Source organism: Corvus hawaiiensis, chromosome 3 (assembly GCF_020740725.1).
Source record: "Corvus hawaiiensis isolate bCorHaw1 chromosome 3, bCorHaw1.pri.cur, whole genome shotgun sequence".
NCBI lineage: Eukaryota > Metazoa > Chordata > Aves > Passeriformes > Corvidae > Corvus > Corvus hawaiiensis.
In genome coordinates this window covers 100269283-100284292 of record NC_063215.1, presented here as the reverse complement: position 1 = coordinate 100284292, position 15010 = coordinate 100269283, and the positions used below count along the sequence as shown (strand labels likewise).

The 15010-nt window shown below is 43.3% G+C and overlaps 1 protein-coding gene across 3 annotated transcripts in view; it reads left to right on the top strand.

Annotated features, from left to right (window-relative positions):
• The window catches only part of SYNDIG1 (synapse differentiation inducing 1), a 49103-nt gene extending 35720 nt beyond the window's left edge, over positions 1–13383 (top strand). For all 3 annotated transcript variants that reach the window (XM_048298254.1, XM_048298255.1, XM_048298256.1), the window contains exon 4: positions 11609–13383. In XM_048298254.1, the coding sequence (XP_048154211.1) occupies positions 11609–11767 (159 nt within the window). In that variant the 3' untranslated portion in view covers positions 11768–13383. The remainder of the gene's footprint in view (positions 1–11608) is intronic.
• Positions 13384–15010: the final 1627 nt, after the last annotated feature.

Genomic DNA, 15010 nt, shown 5'->3' with positions numbered 1-15010 from the left:
TGGTCCACAGAGGCAGACCAGATTTTCCTTCACTACTCGGCTCTTACTTAGGAACCCACACAGGAGGCAGATTTTAAAACCAGCTTGGCATTGACTGCCCCTTCCATCTGTTCCCAGCTAGCTGAGGTCTTGGGAAAACCCTGGCACAAGCAAATCCAAATATATATCCTGTGAGCTGTCAGATGCCAAGGCACAGTGGTGCCTAACCTTCCCCAGGCTGAGGTGAAGCCCATGAGTTGTATACTTTCAGCATCTCAGCTGATAGACAGAATTTTGCTGTGGTGGTGTGGCATGTGATTCCTGTCAGGAAAAGTGACATCCTGTATTTAATAGGGAACAAGAGTCTTCATCTGGGTTTCTCAGGGAAAGCAAAAGCAAACTTGCAGCACTCCTCTTCCTGCCTGTATGTGGTGGAGTGGTCTTGGACATGAGACAGTCCAAATAAAGGGACTTACATGTGGCAGGAGATTTCCTTCCCAGATGCTGCCATAGTGCCAGATGCCCAGGGTAGTACACCCTGCTCCCCATACCTTAAAAGAGAGGGACTGGATAGCAAGAAGCAAAGTCCTTTCAGTATGAGGAGGGGGGCCTGCCCTGATTCCTGAGGTTTGCATTTGACAGGATGAGTCCTCTGTTCAACCAGGCCATCCTGCTGAGGCTTGTATCCCTCTTCACACAGCGCACCATATGGATCGGCTGCTCCCGCAGGGAATGTGTTTGTGCAGACAGGGACACAGACAAACAGCCTTTCACACAGGGAGCTGCAGCAGCTGCTGCTCAGGCTTGACCCACCTGCTGCTAGACAAGCCAATGGGCTGGAGAGCAGAGCTTTTGATTCCTGTGATTCACTTCTTTTGGCATAAATAGCCAGGCCAGTTAAACCACAGATGAGGATACACTTCCTCTATGTACACAAAAGAAAGAGAGGGAAAGAGAAAAGAAACAGACTTCATGTTTTTGTTTGTATACACTGGAAACATTTTATATTAAAAAACTTGAGCAGGTTGTTGATGACTACTGAGAGGCATGAAGAAACATCCTTGTTAGCAATCTCTGCTCTCCCTGTTGGGCAATGAGGACTTATGTTTGTGTGCTAATGGGTTTCCACTGAGGAAAAACCCTGCTTCTGTGGAGCATTTTGTTAAACGGAGAAGAGGCCCCTGGGATGGCCTCTTTCTTCCACCAGCTATTATCAAAGCAGCAAATATTCTGACTTGGGGCCCTGGGGAGCAAAAATGAAGTGGTCCCAGAATGCCAACATAGGAAGTGCTGCAGCACTACTTCATCCTACTCCTTTCTCTTAGTGCAGCAATAGGAGATTCAGGGAGCAAGGCTGCCTCGTGAAAACAGTATCATGAGGTGGTTATTGCTGAGATGCTGGACAAAAAAAGCACCAGTTAGAGAATCCTTGGAGATCCATGCCTCAAGGCAGTTTACTTTTTTCCTGAGGTCAAGAATAGAAGCTGACTCAGTCATGATGGAGGCACATTAACAGGATGTTCTTGAAATCATGGAACTTAAACAGGCAGCTGAGTGCTACAAGACCTGCAGGGCTCCCTCATTTACTCTTTTTCTTGTTGCCCTGCAGTTGTGGGCTCTTGCTGGTCTCCCTGTGGTACAGGCAGACAGACTGTTGGGAGAAAGCTGTTCTTTGTACTTGGGCAGGTGACTTCACTGTTCAGCAGCATTGTTTCTGGAGAACTGCCCTGATTTATCACCAGCTTTCTGCCCTGCTCACTGTGCAGTGGAAGGATGGGCAAAGCCTTTCTGGCTGCCTCTTGGTGCTGCTGGGCTCCTTGCAGCTGCACCCCTGACTGTCTTCTGCACACCTACAACTCAGCTCCTCCACGGGGGAAGAGATAAATCTCCTTGAATGACACCCACACACGTGCAAACCCTGCCCGCTGAAACCCAGCAGCGCTTGGCTCTAAGGGCTGCAGTTGTAGGAGGGAGGGCTTTTGTTTACAAGAGATTAGGGGCTGGTATCTGCTGACTGCACTGGGATGTGTTTCTGCTGGAGAACATGGAGTTCTTGTCTTGCAGTTGCTGAGTCATAGAAAAGGCAGAGCAGTAATTTCAGGGTGCTAACAGCTTAACACAAGGTTAGACCTTCCATTTCCATGCCAACGGCGGTGGTGACGCATAGCAATTAATTGCTCCAGGTCAGCTGGTGAACTTTTCCCATTGTGAAAAATGGGATCTTGTTGAGTCTTCCTATACCAAGCACAGAGTTGAATCCAGAGATTCCAGAACATGTGCTCCAGTTTCTTCAGCCGGTGCTACTGGCACTGGTAGATGCTAATGGGTGTCTGGGTAGGATGCATGTCTTACAGAGCATTTTTTTCTCCCAATTCTTTCTTTTCTCATCCAGTGATGGTTTTGGAGACTAGGCAGGAAGGATGCCAGATATTTTCTTTGTACTGCAGTGATCACACTAAGTAATGCAATTACGAGGTCTGCCCCACAGAATGAGCATCCTGGCCAGGAATAATTTCCTTAGTGTCTCCCTTCTCAGCTCTGTGTTTTCCAAAGTACATCCTCAAGTCTGGAGTCAGCAGCAGAGACAAAATACCCCCTAGGCCCAGAACATCTCTTCCCAGGAGTTTATTCACATAAACCTCCCAGCCTCAACAAGAGGAGTTGATTCCTCAGTAGGATCACATTATGCAGAAGAAACATGGGTTGACTACTGAAAAGCAATTAAAAATTGAATGCTTAATGACCCAAATAGGAATTTATGCACCAAAATTTTGTTGATTTTTTGTGTGCATATATATACATATATAATTTCAGAAAAGAGTTTATTTGAGAAATTTATTGTATCAGAAGGTGTTCAAAAGTGTTTTGGAAATATTTTGTCATCCCGTATCAATACATTTTCAAGCAGAATAAAACAAATGCCTTTTTTCAACTGGAAAGAAGCTTTCCGCCTGCAAGGTTTAGTTAATGTATATATATACATAAAAACACACAGAAAAGCTCAAAAGCAGCAAGAAATAGTTCAAAATTATGTATTAAAACGGCTAAAATAATTTCCATAATTAAAAAATAATTCTGATGGCATACATTTGTGTTCAACGTATTTTTTACAGTGTTTTCTGCTCTTGGTCAGAAAGAAGGGAAAATTTTCATCTCAGTCCTTTGCCTTTATCTCTGATTAATCTTCAATAGAGTTAGATTTAAAAAAAAAATTAAAAGGTCTCCCCCTTCTTCTTTTCTTCTCCTCTAGAACTTTTAAAACTTTCCTTCTGTGTTTTTACCTTCTGGAATGTCACAGTTGTATTTTTAATGCAATTAAATTAATTGGCAAAATCCAGACATTTTGTTTTATTTGGGAAGGAGGTGTTAATCATTTTAATCAGGAGAGAAAGGGAACACATTAAATTTTTGAAATAAAAAAAAGCAAACACCAAAGTGCCTGCAAGAAAGAGCTAATTTTGTCCAAGGTTGTTTTCTGTCACTGCTCAGAGGGAATCCCAGAGCTTTGAGACACCTGAAACACAGATTTCCTGACACTCAGCTGGGTTTGCTGCTGTTGTCTGGCTGGGAGCCAAAGTCAGGAGGCAGGAAAATGCTGACTCTGAGAGCAGGCAGATGCTGCTCCTGTCGTGGAATGGCTGTGGATATGGAGAGGAGAGAAGGAACTGAAGCTCCTGGCGTTCTGCTTATTTTTGTGGACTGGGCTTTGTGGTGCCAAGCTTGGCCCTTCCTACTTGCCCTGGGGACTTCAGACCACCAGGAGTTTTCTGGAGTTGAGTTTAGGGCTTCCTGCTATTTATCTGTCTCCTCTCTACCATCATCTATCTTCAGTGTTTCCTACTGTGTCAAATGTATCCTTCTAACACCAGATCCAGATTAACTGAGTCACTTTCTTCTTGACACACATCAGCAAACCTCCTTGCGCCTTTTCAAAACCAAAGTCTTTCCTTGCAGGGAAGAAGAGCCTTGTTCATACCCTGCAAGGTGATGTATTGCAGAGCTGACTTATTTGAAAAGCTCAGTGCAAACTGATTTGCATCTTGAAGTGATGCAATTAAACTGGTAAATATTCTGTATAGACACTTTCTGTATCCTAGTGACCCTGTGATCTAGTTAGATTTCCTTCTGATTGATGTTAAAATAAAAGTTTAGTGGAATCCAAATACCTTGCAGAAGCCTGAGTTTGCTGAAGCCTCTGCCTTTCCCTGCAGGATTTTTTGGGTGAGAAGTGTGTAAAAGACACAGATCTCTCTCTAGAGGGTCTTGCAGGCTCAGAAACAATGATTTTGAACCCCATTCTGTAGCCACTTTGAAAAAATCATGAATTCTTCCATTGTATTCAAAGGAGATTTTGGTCTCAGACCTTTGGAGAAAGTTTCCAGCTTTTCCTGGTGGTGTGATCCAGTGGGTGAGAGATGCCCCTGCTCGAGTTAACGTGCAAATAAGACCATATGCCAAAGTCAATAATACAGATTTTAATTAATAGTAAATGTGAGGTAGAGAGATAGAAAGAAATAGATAGATAGATAGATAGATAGATAGATAGATAGATAGATAGAAAGAAAGAAATGATGAGGGGGTGAGAGAGATCAAGCAGAAGATAATCACCACCTGTCAATCCAGAAGCATCCCGTTGATCCTTCTTCACCCTTCTTGGTGGTGGGGGGGCCCCAGAGAGTTGTTTTTCTGGGGGTTCCACCTTTATACAGTTCAAGTTCTGTGTATCTATGGAGCACAGATGCCATTCCCAGAATTTCAGGTGATAAGTGTATCAGCAGTTGCTTCTTTTCCAACATCATGCCACAGTAGGAACTTAATCAGATACATCCTCAGGCCTGGAATTAGCACCTTTCTGTGACAAATTTCTGTGCTTATTTCAAGTTGCCACTGTGGTGACTTACCTTATGGCAAGTTCCTTCTGTGGCCTTGACAGCGTTTGGAGACAGGGAACTGTATTATGTCCTTACACCTGGCCGCAGGGAAATCGAAGGCAGCCTGCTAATGTTAATTCAGACTGGACTCTAAGTGGGATATATCCCTGCTGAAGTTGTTTGCCTGGCAAGAGTGCTGCAGGATCATCAGGCTCGTAATTATCCGGTGTTCTCTCCAGTTATAAAGCAAATTGACTGAACATTCTGGCCTAGTGAAGAGATGGTTAAAACACTCACAGCCTGTGGCCCTCCTTGCCCTTAGCATTTTTTTCTGATGGATTAAATGTGCTGGGAGACCAGGAACAACTTTTTCTCAGTCTTTGTTTGTCAGGCATTTTTCTCATATCCCACTCAACACAATCCATGGAGTATGACTATTGTTCCCTGTTAATCCCCCCTCTGGTCTTGAAGCTCCTTGTGCCTGCCTGCTAAAGCCAGTTGAATCACTTATGCTCTGTCTCCAGGAGAGAGGGAGAAGAAAGGATTAAGTTTTAAAGAAAACAAAAATGTAATGCAAGAAAAAAATAAAGATTTTTGGGGGGGGGGGGGGGGTCCCCATTGTTGGGGTTTTTTTGTGGGCTTTGAGAAAGTAGAGGGATGGAAAAGGGAAAAAGGCTTTCCTATGAAGGAGATAATCTTCATCATTCGATCTTTGGTGACTCTTTTGAAAAGCTGAGTTCATTTAAGGTAAACAGAAAGGGAGGTGATTAAGTTACCTCACATTCACTGTCAGGCGCTGCAGAGTCCACAGTGCCTGGTAACTTCTTACCCTGTTAGTTAACACACCAAATTACAAAATGTTTCTCAGGAAATAGCTCAGGCCGTGTCTCCTTCCTAGAAAAATGAAACCACATCGGTGGGGACCAGAGGAATTGCAGACTTTGCAGGCTGGTCTGGCCAATGGTACTCCCAGGAACAACCCTCCAGGGACAGTTCCATATAAGTGGCGTGGTACTCACCACTTACGTTGGGAAGAAAACAAACTCTCCTAAGGAAACCAGGTTCTGCCAATAACAGGTCAGAAAGTACTGTTCTGAAAGTTCTCAACACATGAAATTGGGAGTAAATAAGCAGTGTGACACAGATTACACTTTGGGAAATCATGGGTGGTTGCAACACCAAAAAAAGTAGCTGGAAAAGCTATTGTGATCAACAAATGAGTGAATCTTACTTCGAGTTCTTAGTCTTGTCTCCAAAGTCATTAATATAGTAGGGGACTCTATAATTCCCAGAGTTCTAGTTTCAGCTCAGGAGGGACCCCTGTGGTTGAGAAAATTGATGAACTAATTCTCTGATCAAATCTCTTCCTGTCAGGAGGAGAAACCAGAGATGCTTTTAAAACTGCGCCTGTTGTCTTTACCTTGTTCTTCCCCAAAATGTGGCTCAGAAGGGAGAAACCCCCATCATTCTTGTCTGTTCCAAGGGTGGGAGGTGAGGATTGAGGACTGAAATCTTCTCTGGCAGCACTGAGCAGCATCCTCCACCCTTTCCCTGTGCTGTGTGACTCATGCTGGAGGGAAGAGACATTGTTATGAATGTAAAGTACACACTGACATGGTCTTCCTCTCATCACAAATGAGGAAGAGGACCAGACACAGATAGAAGGAACCACAGAAAAAAAAAAAAAAGACAGGGCTGGTTCCCTCTCATTTGGTACTGTGGACAGTGTGCAGAGAGGAGCAGTAGGTTTGGATTTGGACAAAGAATCTGCTCTCTACACCAACCTCATACAGCAAGTTAGAGGTAGAAAGAGATGAATGCAGCTTTTCCCAGAGCCTCCCTCTGGCAGTGCCTTCAACAGAGCCCTAACAAAGTCATTGCAGGATACTAAAAGCCCTGCTTTTCCTTGTGAAACGGAGAGGAGAATTTCTCCAGGCATATTTGTGTATAAGCAGATTGTGAATAACACCTTGCACAACTTCATACAACAGTAAGGACTTGTAAGTCTCTGAATTTGTATGTGTAAACCAGGCTTCCCCACCTGTCATCTTTCCCAAATTTTCTTCTCCTTCATCACAAAACATCTGCTTGAGGGCTAGAAGCAAAGTGGAAGGGCAAAATCATCTTCTTTACCATAAACATCCAAATTCCTGTATATGCCAGGAAAAGAGAAATGCCTTTGTATCTCAGGCTGAGGTCTCATTCTCTCCAGTGCAATCAAATGAACAGCTGTTGCTGTGGAGCTTGTCTAAAAACAACTCTCTGCAATCTGCTCATTCAGGTCTTTTATGCCTGCTGTTCCCAGTATTGTGCTCTTTTTCCAAGTGTTGAATTTTCACTTGGACATTTATAGTTTTATCTCTACTCAAAGACACAATCAAAGGCCACAGGCAACGCCAGCCAGGGGCTGAATCATGTCTTTGCCTATGCCATATTTTCAAATTCCAGCAGAATACTTTGATACCAAAATGATCCAATGGCTGAAACCCTGGTTTTATGAAAGTTGAACGTGCAAAAGAGAGAGACTCCTGCTGGTCTTCATTTACACCCTCATCTTCCCATTCACACTCTCTTCTCTTGAACCTTTCATGGATTTCCAGGGGTAAATATCATTCCCGGTATATCTCCTTCTACCAACACAGCATCATTTAATTTGGTGGCAGTAGAAGTACCATTTCTCAGGCCACTGCTTTTCACCTGCTGCATCACTGTTCAGGAGCTTGGCAGGAAATTGTAAAGGCTGGAAGTTAACATGATATTGCAGGGGAAAGAAGGGGATGCTCACAATGCAGGAAATGCCACTTGAAAGGCTGGATGAAGAAAGGTCAGATTAAACTACAGAGGGACTTAAACTGTTTGGACCTGTTTGGAAGTACATGCATTTCAGGTGACACCTGCTCCCCATTGTTTCCTCGGTAACTTCCAGACGGAGAATGTCTGTTTGAGACTCATGTCCATTCCCTGGGCCATCCTTCCAGCAGAAATTACAGAAACATCTGGAAGAGCTCTTTACCACCACATTATGGCCACTTTCTATTGTACCGTGGGCATAATGGAATTTTCAAATGCCTGTCAGAGCAAAGAACATTTTGCCCTTTATTTAGTTCATCATTTTTGCCTGTGGAGCTGTTTGGTCAGACTGCAGTCCCTTTGATGTTCTTCTCATGACTGAAAACTATTCTGCCATGTCCCAATGCCTGTGCTGGGTGTCTGTCAGCCCTATGCTTTCTCCAGCTGACTGGCAGCTCCCTGCTGTCATTGTCAAGGTCCAGAGCCAGATCCTGACTTCACCCTTTACCCATCCATGTCTTCAGCAAAGACACTGGAGTCTTTCCTCACCATCAGTGGAAATAAGTGGTGTAAGCCTGAAGGTGGAATTATTGCCCAAAAACTGGAGATCAGCAGACATACAAGTTAGGCAAGCTCAAAAGAGGAGACAGATTTTGACTAGAGGAAAGATAGAAGATACAGGAGCAGAAGCATTGTCTTTATGAGCTACTCCTCATTCTGTGGCCTTTTTTTTTTGCATGTCACTCGAAGAACCAAAACTCAGGATCTGGACAGTGGCTGCAAGGAACCTGTGCATCCTGGAGTTTCTGGCTGTTCTCACAAAGTGAAAAGAAATCCTTTCATCACTTGACCAAAGGGGTCAGGATAATCTCTTCTCCTCCTGCATGGAGCCAATCCTGCTCTCCAGCCTTGGGGAGATGAGGCAGGATTAATAATTGTGATCAATGTGTTTCTTGTTTCCAGATACTGTGTACCAGAAGGTATTTTGAGAGTATGATATATGAGTCACTGTGGGATGCAGCAGAACATTTTAGCCTTGCAGCTTGGAGGTACATTATTCATCTTCTCTCGGCCTATGAAACATGCAGCCCAGAGACACCCTGAACATGGTCTGCAGAAGCTCAACTTGAACCTCCAGGGAAGTTCCTTGAAAGTGTTTCTAGAAAAGATATTCATTTTTTTTAGTTAAACAAAAGGAGATAATCCTTCCAGATCTCCTTACCCTTTCTTCCCCTACCCTTCCTCAATTTTCTGGCTTACTTCCAAAGCCTCTAAGGAGAAGATTGATTGGCGGCTGGTATTTGCTAAAATCCCTGTTTTCAGCCTCGTAGCACCCAGCCTTCATCACAGCCTGTGCCCCCTGCTCCATCCAAAGGCTGCATTAAATTGTTGTATCCATCATCTGGCTGCCAGCCACAGCCTTGCCAGGGAAGGGAAGAAGTGAGTGGACAGAAGTATTATAAAACTCCACAGATAACACAATTTTGGTCAGGAAGAACACTAACTTTTGCAGCAACTTTCAGACACATTAGAAAAGATTGAGATACTTGTTCTTGAGACAAGTAGCTTGAAGAGGCTGTAGTACCTTAAGCTCTTGTTAGTAGGGCATTTGGATCTTCATTCTTGCACCAGTCCTGGCTGCCCTATCCTCTGAAACAGATGTTGCTGAAAAATCTATGGAAAAGCTGGTGTATCGGGGTGTGATTTGGCTCTCTGATCTACACAAGACATTTCTTGGCCTCATGGATTTTGCCAGAGCACAGACATCTCTCATGGAAAACTCAGCAGGATGTCATTTCTTCATGTCAGGTATGAAATGGACTGGATCGAGTAGTTGGATTGGTCCCAAAACCAAGGGACTTTCTCAAGGTGATCAAAACTACCAAAGAGCCTGGTCCCTGTCAAAAACAAGAAAATCAAGAAAAACTGTTTATTATTTGTTAGATGCTAAACTATTACATTTGGCCTCAATTGCATTTTGTTTGGTAAGTATTTTCAGATCCTTTTAGCTTAAACCTGCAGAAATGCTGTAATTTTCATATGATGTTGAGTAATAATGTGAGGGTTTTGCTAATTAGGAAATAGCATCAAAGAATTTTCCTATTACTAAGCAAATTCTTTCAGACTACTCTTTCAGGGATGAAAGCTGGTTTCAGTGTGGATGTTTCTCCATCTCAGTGGAAATCTTTCTGACTGGAGTAAAGGAGAACTGTAAGATTGTCTTTCGCATGTGCCTGTTCCAATGCAGTCTACAGTTAAAATTCCATATTGGAGGGATTTAATTTTCCTAAATCACAAAATATGCCTTAAGTTAAGAAGAGAAAAAGCACTCAGATTAGGTAACTTGTTGGAAACTAGAATTTCTGTGAAGGCATGGGTGTGTTCCCCAAGCAAAATCACTCTATATTGTAATGTCTGGAGCTGCATAATTCAAAAACTTCATGGCAGCACATGACTAATACAAGACATCTGGTTTTGTCTGGGTGAACATTTTAACAGCTGGATTTTCACCATAGGTCCAATCCTTTCACAAAGGTCAGGGCTGTCCTCAAAGAGTTCATCAAGGAAAAAAAGCCTGTTCTTTTTGAGCAGGTTTGTTGCTGCACTGAAGATCCTATCAGGAAAAAGGCTACTTGTATTTGAAAAATCAGCCTTCTGAATCCTTTTGTGTCTTTCATCTCATTATTTTTGGTAAATCCAACCTCTTCTATTGAAGCAATCAAGATATACTGTCAAGTTTTCAGATTATTTGACATTTTGACTAATGGTTTCTTTTCCCTCTGACTTCCCATCTATTTTTAGGTGAAGAAATGCTGGTTTAAAACTCTACAAAGTTTCACTTAAAAGAGGTCAACTCAAATGTTGCAGATTTTTCCATTGCATAAAGTGACATTTGAGAAATGCCAGTTTGAAAATGTTCTATAATTTTTAAACTTTCACTCTGTTTTGGCAGGTTGAACCTGTCTGCCTCAGTTTATCCAAAAGCTCAGTTACCTTCATTGCTGTTCATTTACCTCAGTCCAATTTCAGTAAAAAGGAGCCTTCCAGATCAAGACTGTTTCTGTGCTGGGCAGCAGGTGCACGAGGAAGGTCTCTGAGGGGAGCTGAAGGACCAGCTCTTTCTAAAGCTTTCTCTGCTTTCCTTGCCAACACTTTTTAAGAGGCCCTAACATGATCCCCAAAGGCCCTGGCATTTTTTTGAAAAGGGATCTTCTTTTGAGTCTTTGGAGGCTCCAGACAAGAAGATCATGAGATCTTTGGTTACCCTGCTGAGAGGCTTTGCAAAGTGAGTAGGATGGCTTGCTCACCTAACCCAAAGGACATGACAGCAGGTGTGTAAACCTGTGTTGTTTCTATCTTGCTGTTTTGAAACAGTTCCCTCCAGCCTGCAGTCTTTCCTGTATTGTTTGGTATTGCTTCTGCCTGAAATATTCATAAAGCATTATGCTTAAAAAATTAGGTTGATGAATAAGAAGGGACAGTTCTCCTAATAAAGTCATTGACAGAAAGGCCAAAGCTTTTTTTTTTTTTTTTTTTAATCTGTGTGGAAGCTTGTCATTTGGCTGCTACAAATTTGTCTGAGTAGGGGAAAAAAAAAAGAAGAAAAAAAAAAAAGAGTAGTAGATGGCACTGAAGAAGAAAGTGTCCCAGCAAATTGATCATTTGTGCAGACATACAATTAAAGCATTGAGGATTCCTCACTCGTTGTAGTGACGGAACAAAGACTGTCTCAGAACTTAGGGAGCTCATTTGCTTGTACAAGACCTGTCCTGTAGGTGACAGATCTCTGACTGCCTGCGGGGTGTCCCTGCTTCACCTCATTTGACAGAAAAAGTGTCTGATTGCCAACCAGTTTAACCTGTCATGTCGCAGGACCCTGTTGCAGCCAAGAAATTAGCGTCATGTCTTTATTTCCAGGTGAAACAAATAAATATATGGCATTGTTGTTGTTGTTGTATCTCTTGCAGACAAACAAAGCAGTAGCCAAGGGGGATTTCCACCACGCAAGCTCCAGCTCCCGGCGAGCTCTCTTCCTGGCTGTCCTGTCCATCACAATTGGAACTGGCATCTACGTCGGGGTAGCCGTGGCTCTTATTGCCTACCTGTCAAAAAACAACCATCTATGAGCCTCAGGAAAGGGGGAAGAACCAGCCAACCCGGCTCCTGCGCTGCAGAAGTCCCCAGCACATCAGACTGCGTGGTTTTCCAAAAAGAGACAAACACTTTCTGGGGGCAGGTACAGGATGAGATGGGCTTGTGCATTGTTGTAGGGTGGGAAGTTGGCAGGGCTGGGGGAAGTTCCACCATTTGTGATGCACAAGTCTTGCTTATCTTCATCAACCCCTGTACAAAAAAGGGAAAGAAAGAGCAAAAGAGAGACAAAGAATGAAAAAAAGAAAAAAATACAAGGAAGGAAGATGGGGGATGTGTGGAGAAGGGTGTTTTGCCTTTGCCTTCTTTTCAATATGGTGTTTACAAGCATCTGGCAAACTGAGCTGTTCTCTTAATACCTTCTTGGTCACCTGAACTTTGCAGCCAGCATGAGCTTGTGCTTAATTTGCTTGTTAAGCACGGCACTGAGATCTGGGGAAGCATGGACAGTGACTGGTTCTCTGAAAGAGCAATATAAAAACAAGAGGAAGAACATGGCTTTTTTTGTCTTTGAAACGCAGGACTCATTTGCCTGAGAGTGAATCAGACACCTCAGCATAGAGTGGTAATGCCTACTCTTCTTGTTGGGGGTAGGTTTCCATGGAAGGAGAAAAGGAAATTAAAAACATTTTTCCTTCTTTTCCTTGTTTTTGCATTAAGGTGTGCCCCACAGGCCCACTCAGTGAAGAACAGCTGAGGTTACAACTGCATGACTCGGCTCCGCAGACAGAGTGCAATTTCGAAGTAACATGAGACCCGTTGTAAAATTAAATCCTCCATCCAGTCACATTGTGATAACAGCACTTTACTGTGGCATTATTGCTCATCTGGGCTGCTCCACCTTGCCGTGGAGACCTGCACAGCAGTCAGTGCAAGAAACCTGGGGAAAAATGCAAACTGAAATACTAATAAGTTTTTAATTAAAAAATCACGGTAAAGCATGGGAATTAACCAGAGAAAGGAATGCTTCATACATTTCTGGGGTCCTGCTCATACACAGACCAGTGAAGACCACTCAGATCAGAAGCTCACAGCTCAGCTGTGCATCAGGGACACAGCATAGCCATGGAGAGACAAGGCTGTTCCCCAATAAGCAGAGCAGTGGTAAATTGTAGGGGAATTGAGCCTTGTCCTTACTTCACTGACTGAAATGATACATTTATTTTCTCCTTTACTTGCTCCCCACACTAAACTCTTTTTTTGTCTATCAGATTTCCCTGCACTCAACTATTTTTTTGTCTTACCATTTTGTCCCGTCCCAGGGTGTATCAGCATAGACATATATATGTAGCTACATATATATATATACACACAGAGGAGAAAACCAGTCAAATCAATGACCACTTTATTATTCAACTGCCTCATGTTTTACAAACGTGGTTTCTTTGAACAAGGATGTCATCAAAGACCTTTATTCCCAACTCTGTATTGTGTGTCATCTTTGCTCTGGGACAGTTTTTTCTCTTGTTTTGGGTTTCCATTACTTTGGTTTGAATTTGAATTCATTTGTTTTTGGGGGGGGAGAACAAACACATGCAATCCTATTTTTTTGGTAGCCATATCGTTTATTAAAACACATGGTATACAGCTACTGGTGCTTTGTGTGACACTTTTTTTGGGGGTGGATGTGAAGCATTAGACTGAGTGAAACTTGCCTCAGTACACCCAGTCCAGCTACCTCGAGAGGTGCTTGTATGGACCATCTCATGCTGTCCCTGGACCCAAAAGCCTGTTGCATTCACTGACGGGTTTTTTGGCATTGAATTCATAGAACCAGAGAATTATTTCAGTGGGAAGGGAGCTTAAAAATCATTTAGATTTAACTCACCTGCCACAGACATGGATTCTATCCACATTGGCAAATTGTTGGTCTTCGAGCTAAGCCTGAAGACTGGCAGTGTACTCCTAGTCCCTTCTGCATATTTATTATGCATTATTTGTGGGATATAGTCTTTCTCATAAAGCCTGAGCTGTGGAGTACATGATATTGAATAAAAAACCTCTAAATATTAATTTAAAGGGAAAGAAACTAGTATTTCCTAGCCTTAATTTGAAGTTAACCTGGAGTTCAAATAAATTGGAAAGCAAATACAGATATTGTAAGGTCATTAAGCAAGCCTAACAACAATGATAGTAATGTAATTTTAAAACCAGTCTTATGCTTGAGGACTCTGCCTTATGAACTTTGGTGATTGTGCTGGCTGAATATTGACCTGAGAGGCAAAAGCCAGCTCTGGAGCTAGAAGAAACTTTCCCACAAAGGCTGCCTTAAAAATACCATAGAGGCCCTTGCACCCAGCTTTAAAAGTAGCATCCCAAGCCTGAGGAGGTCAGCTTTCCATGTCCCCAGGAGTCCCCAGTGAACAGCAAACAGGAGCAGCAGCACTGTGTGAAAGACTTGCATAGCAGGAGCACTCCTGGAAGCATCACCTGGCTGAAAGTTGATGCTCTTGTGCTTCACTCCTGAAGCAACCCACAGCATGACATGGAGCTGGCACGTGGAACGGCAGTCCAGGGTGAAGAGCAAGGAGGCTAAAGGGGGCTTGCATGCTGGGGGGGTGGACCTGGGCCTCACTGCAGATGAGAGTGGGGATAAAGCTCCCAGGGATTGTTTTTGTGCCTTAGTAGGGGTCCAGTTTGCTGATTGTCTGAGCTGTAGGTCACTGAGGAACTGAACAGGGAGCTGTGTCTTCCTAAGAAAAGTGATGTTGTCATGGCCTGCTGCAACATCTCTGGTTGGCAGAGCAGACACAATCGGCTAAACATCTAAAATCCTCTAACTTTGTGGCATGAAGACTAGAAACTGCCACTACCACCTGCTGTCCTTGAGACAGCACCAGTTTATCCCACATGGTCCTTCTCTCCTCGTCCTTGGGGAGGAGCAAGAAGGTCCATACGCAGTGAGCTCATGTGTTTGGATACAGGGACATCTTCTTTAGCTTACAATAGATATCTGCCATCCCAGAGAGAGAGGAGAGAAGCCTTTCTGAGGTGAGACCTTTTTGCCATATTGGCTCAGTGAGGAGGTGTTGAAGAAATGGCACTGGTATCTTTAACCAGATGACAAGCTGCTGTGATACCTAAAATCCCAAACTGTAAAGTCCAGGGTCAGAAAGCTCCAACTTAATTGTGTAATGTAGGATGTCATTGTGGATTAACCTCAAAAGATACGTGGGGAGTGCTGGAGACTCACTGAGAGGGAAGAAAAAACCCTTCTG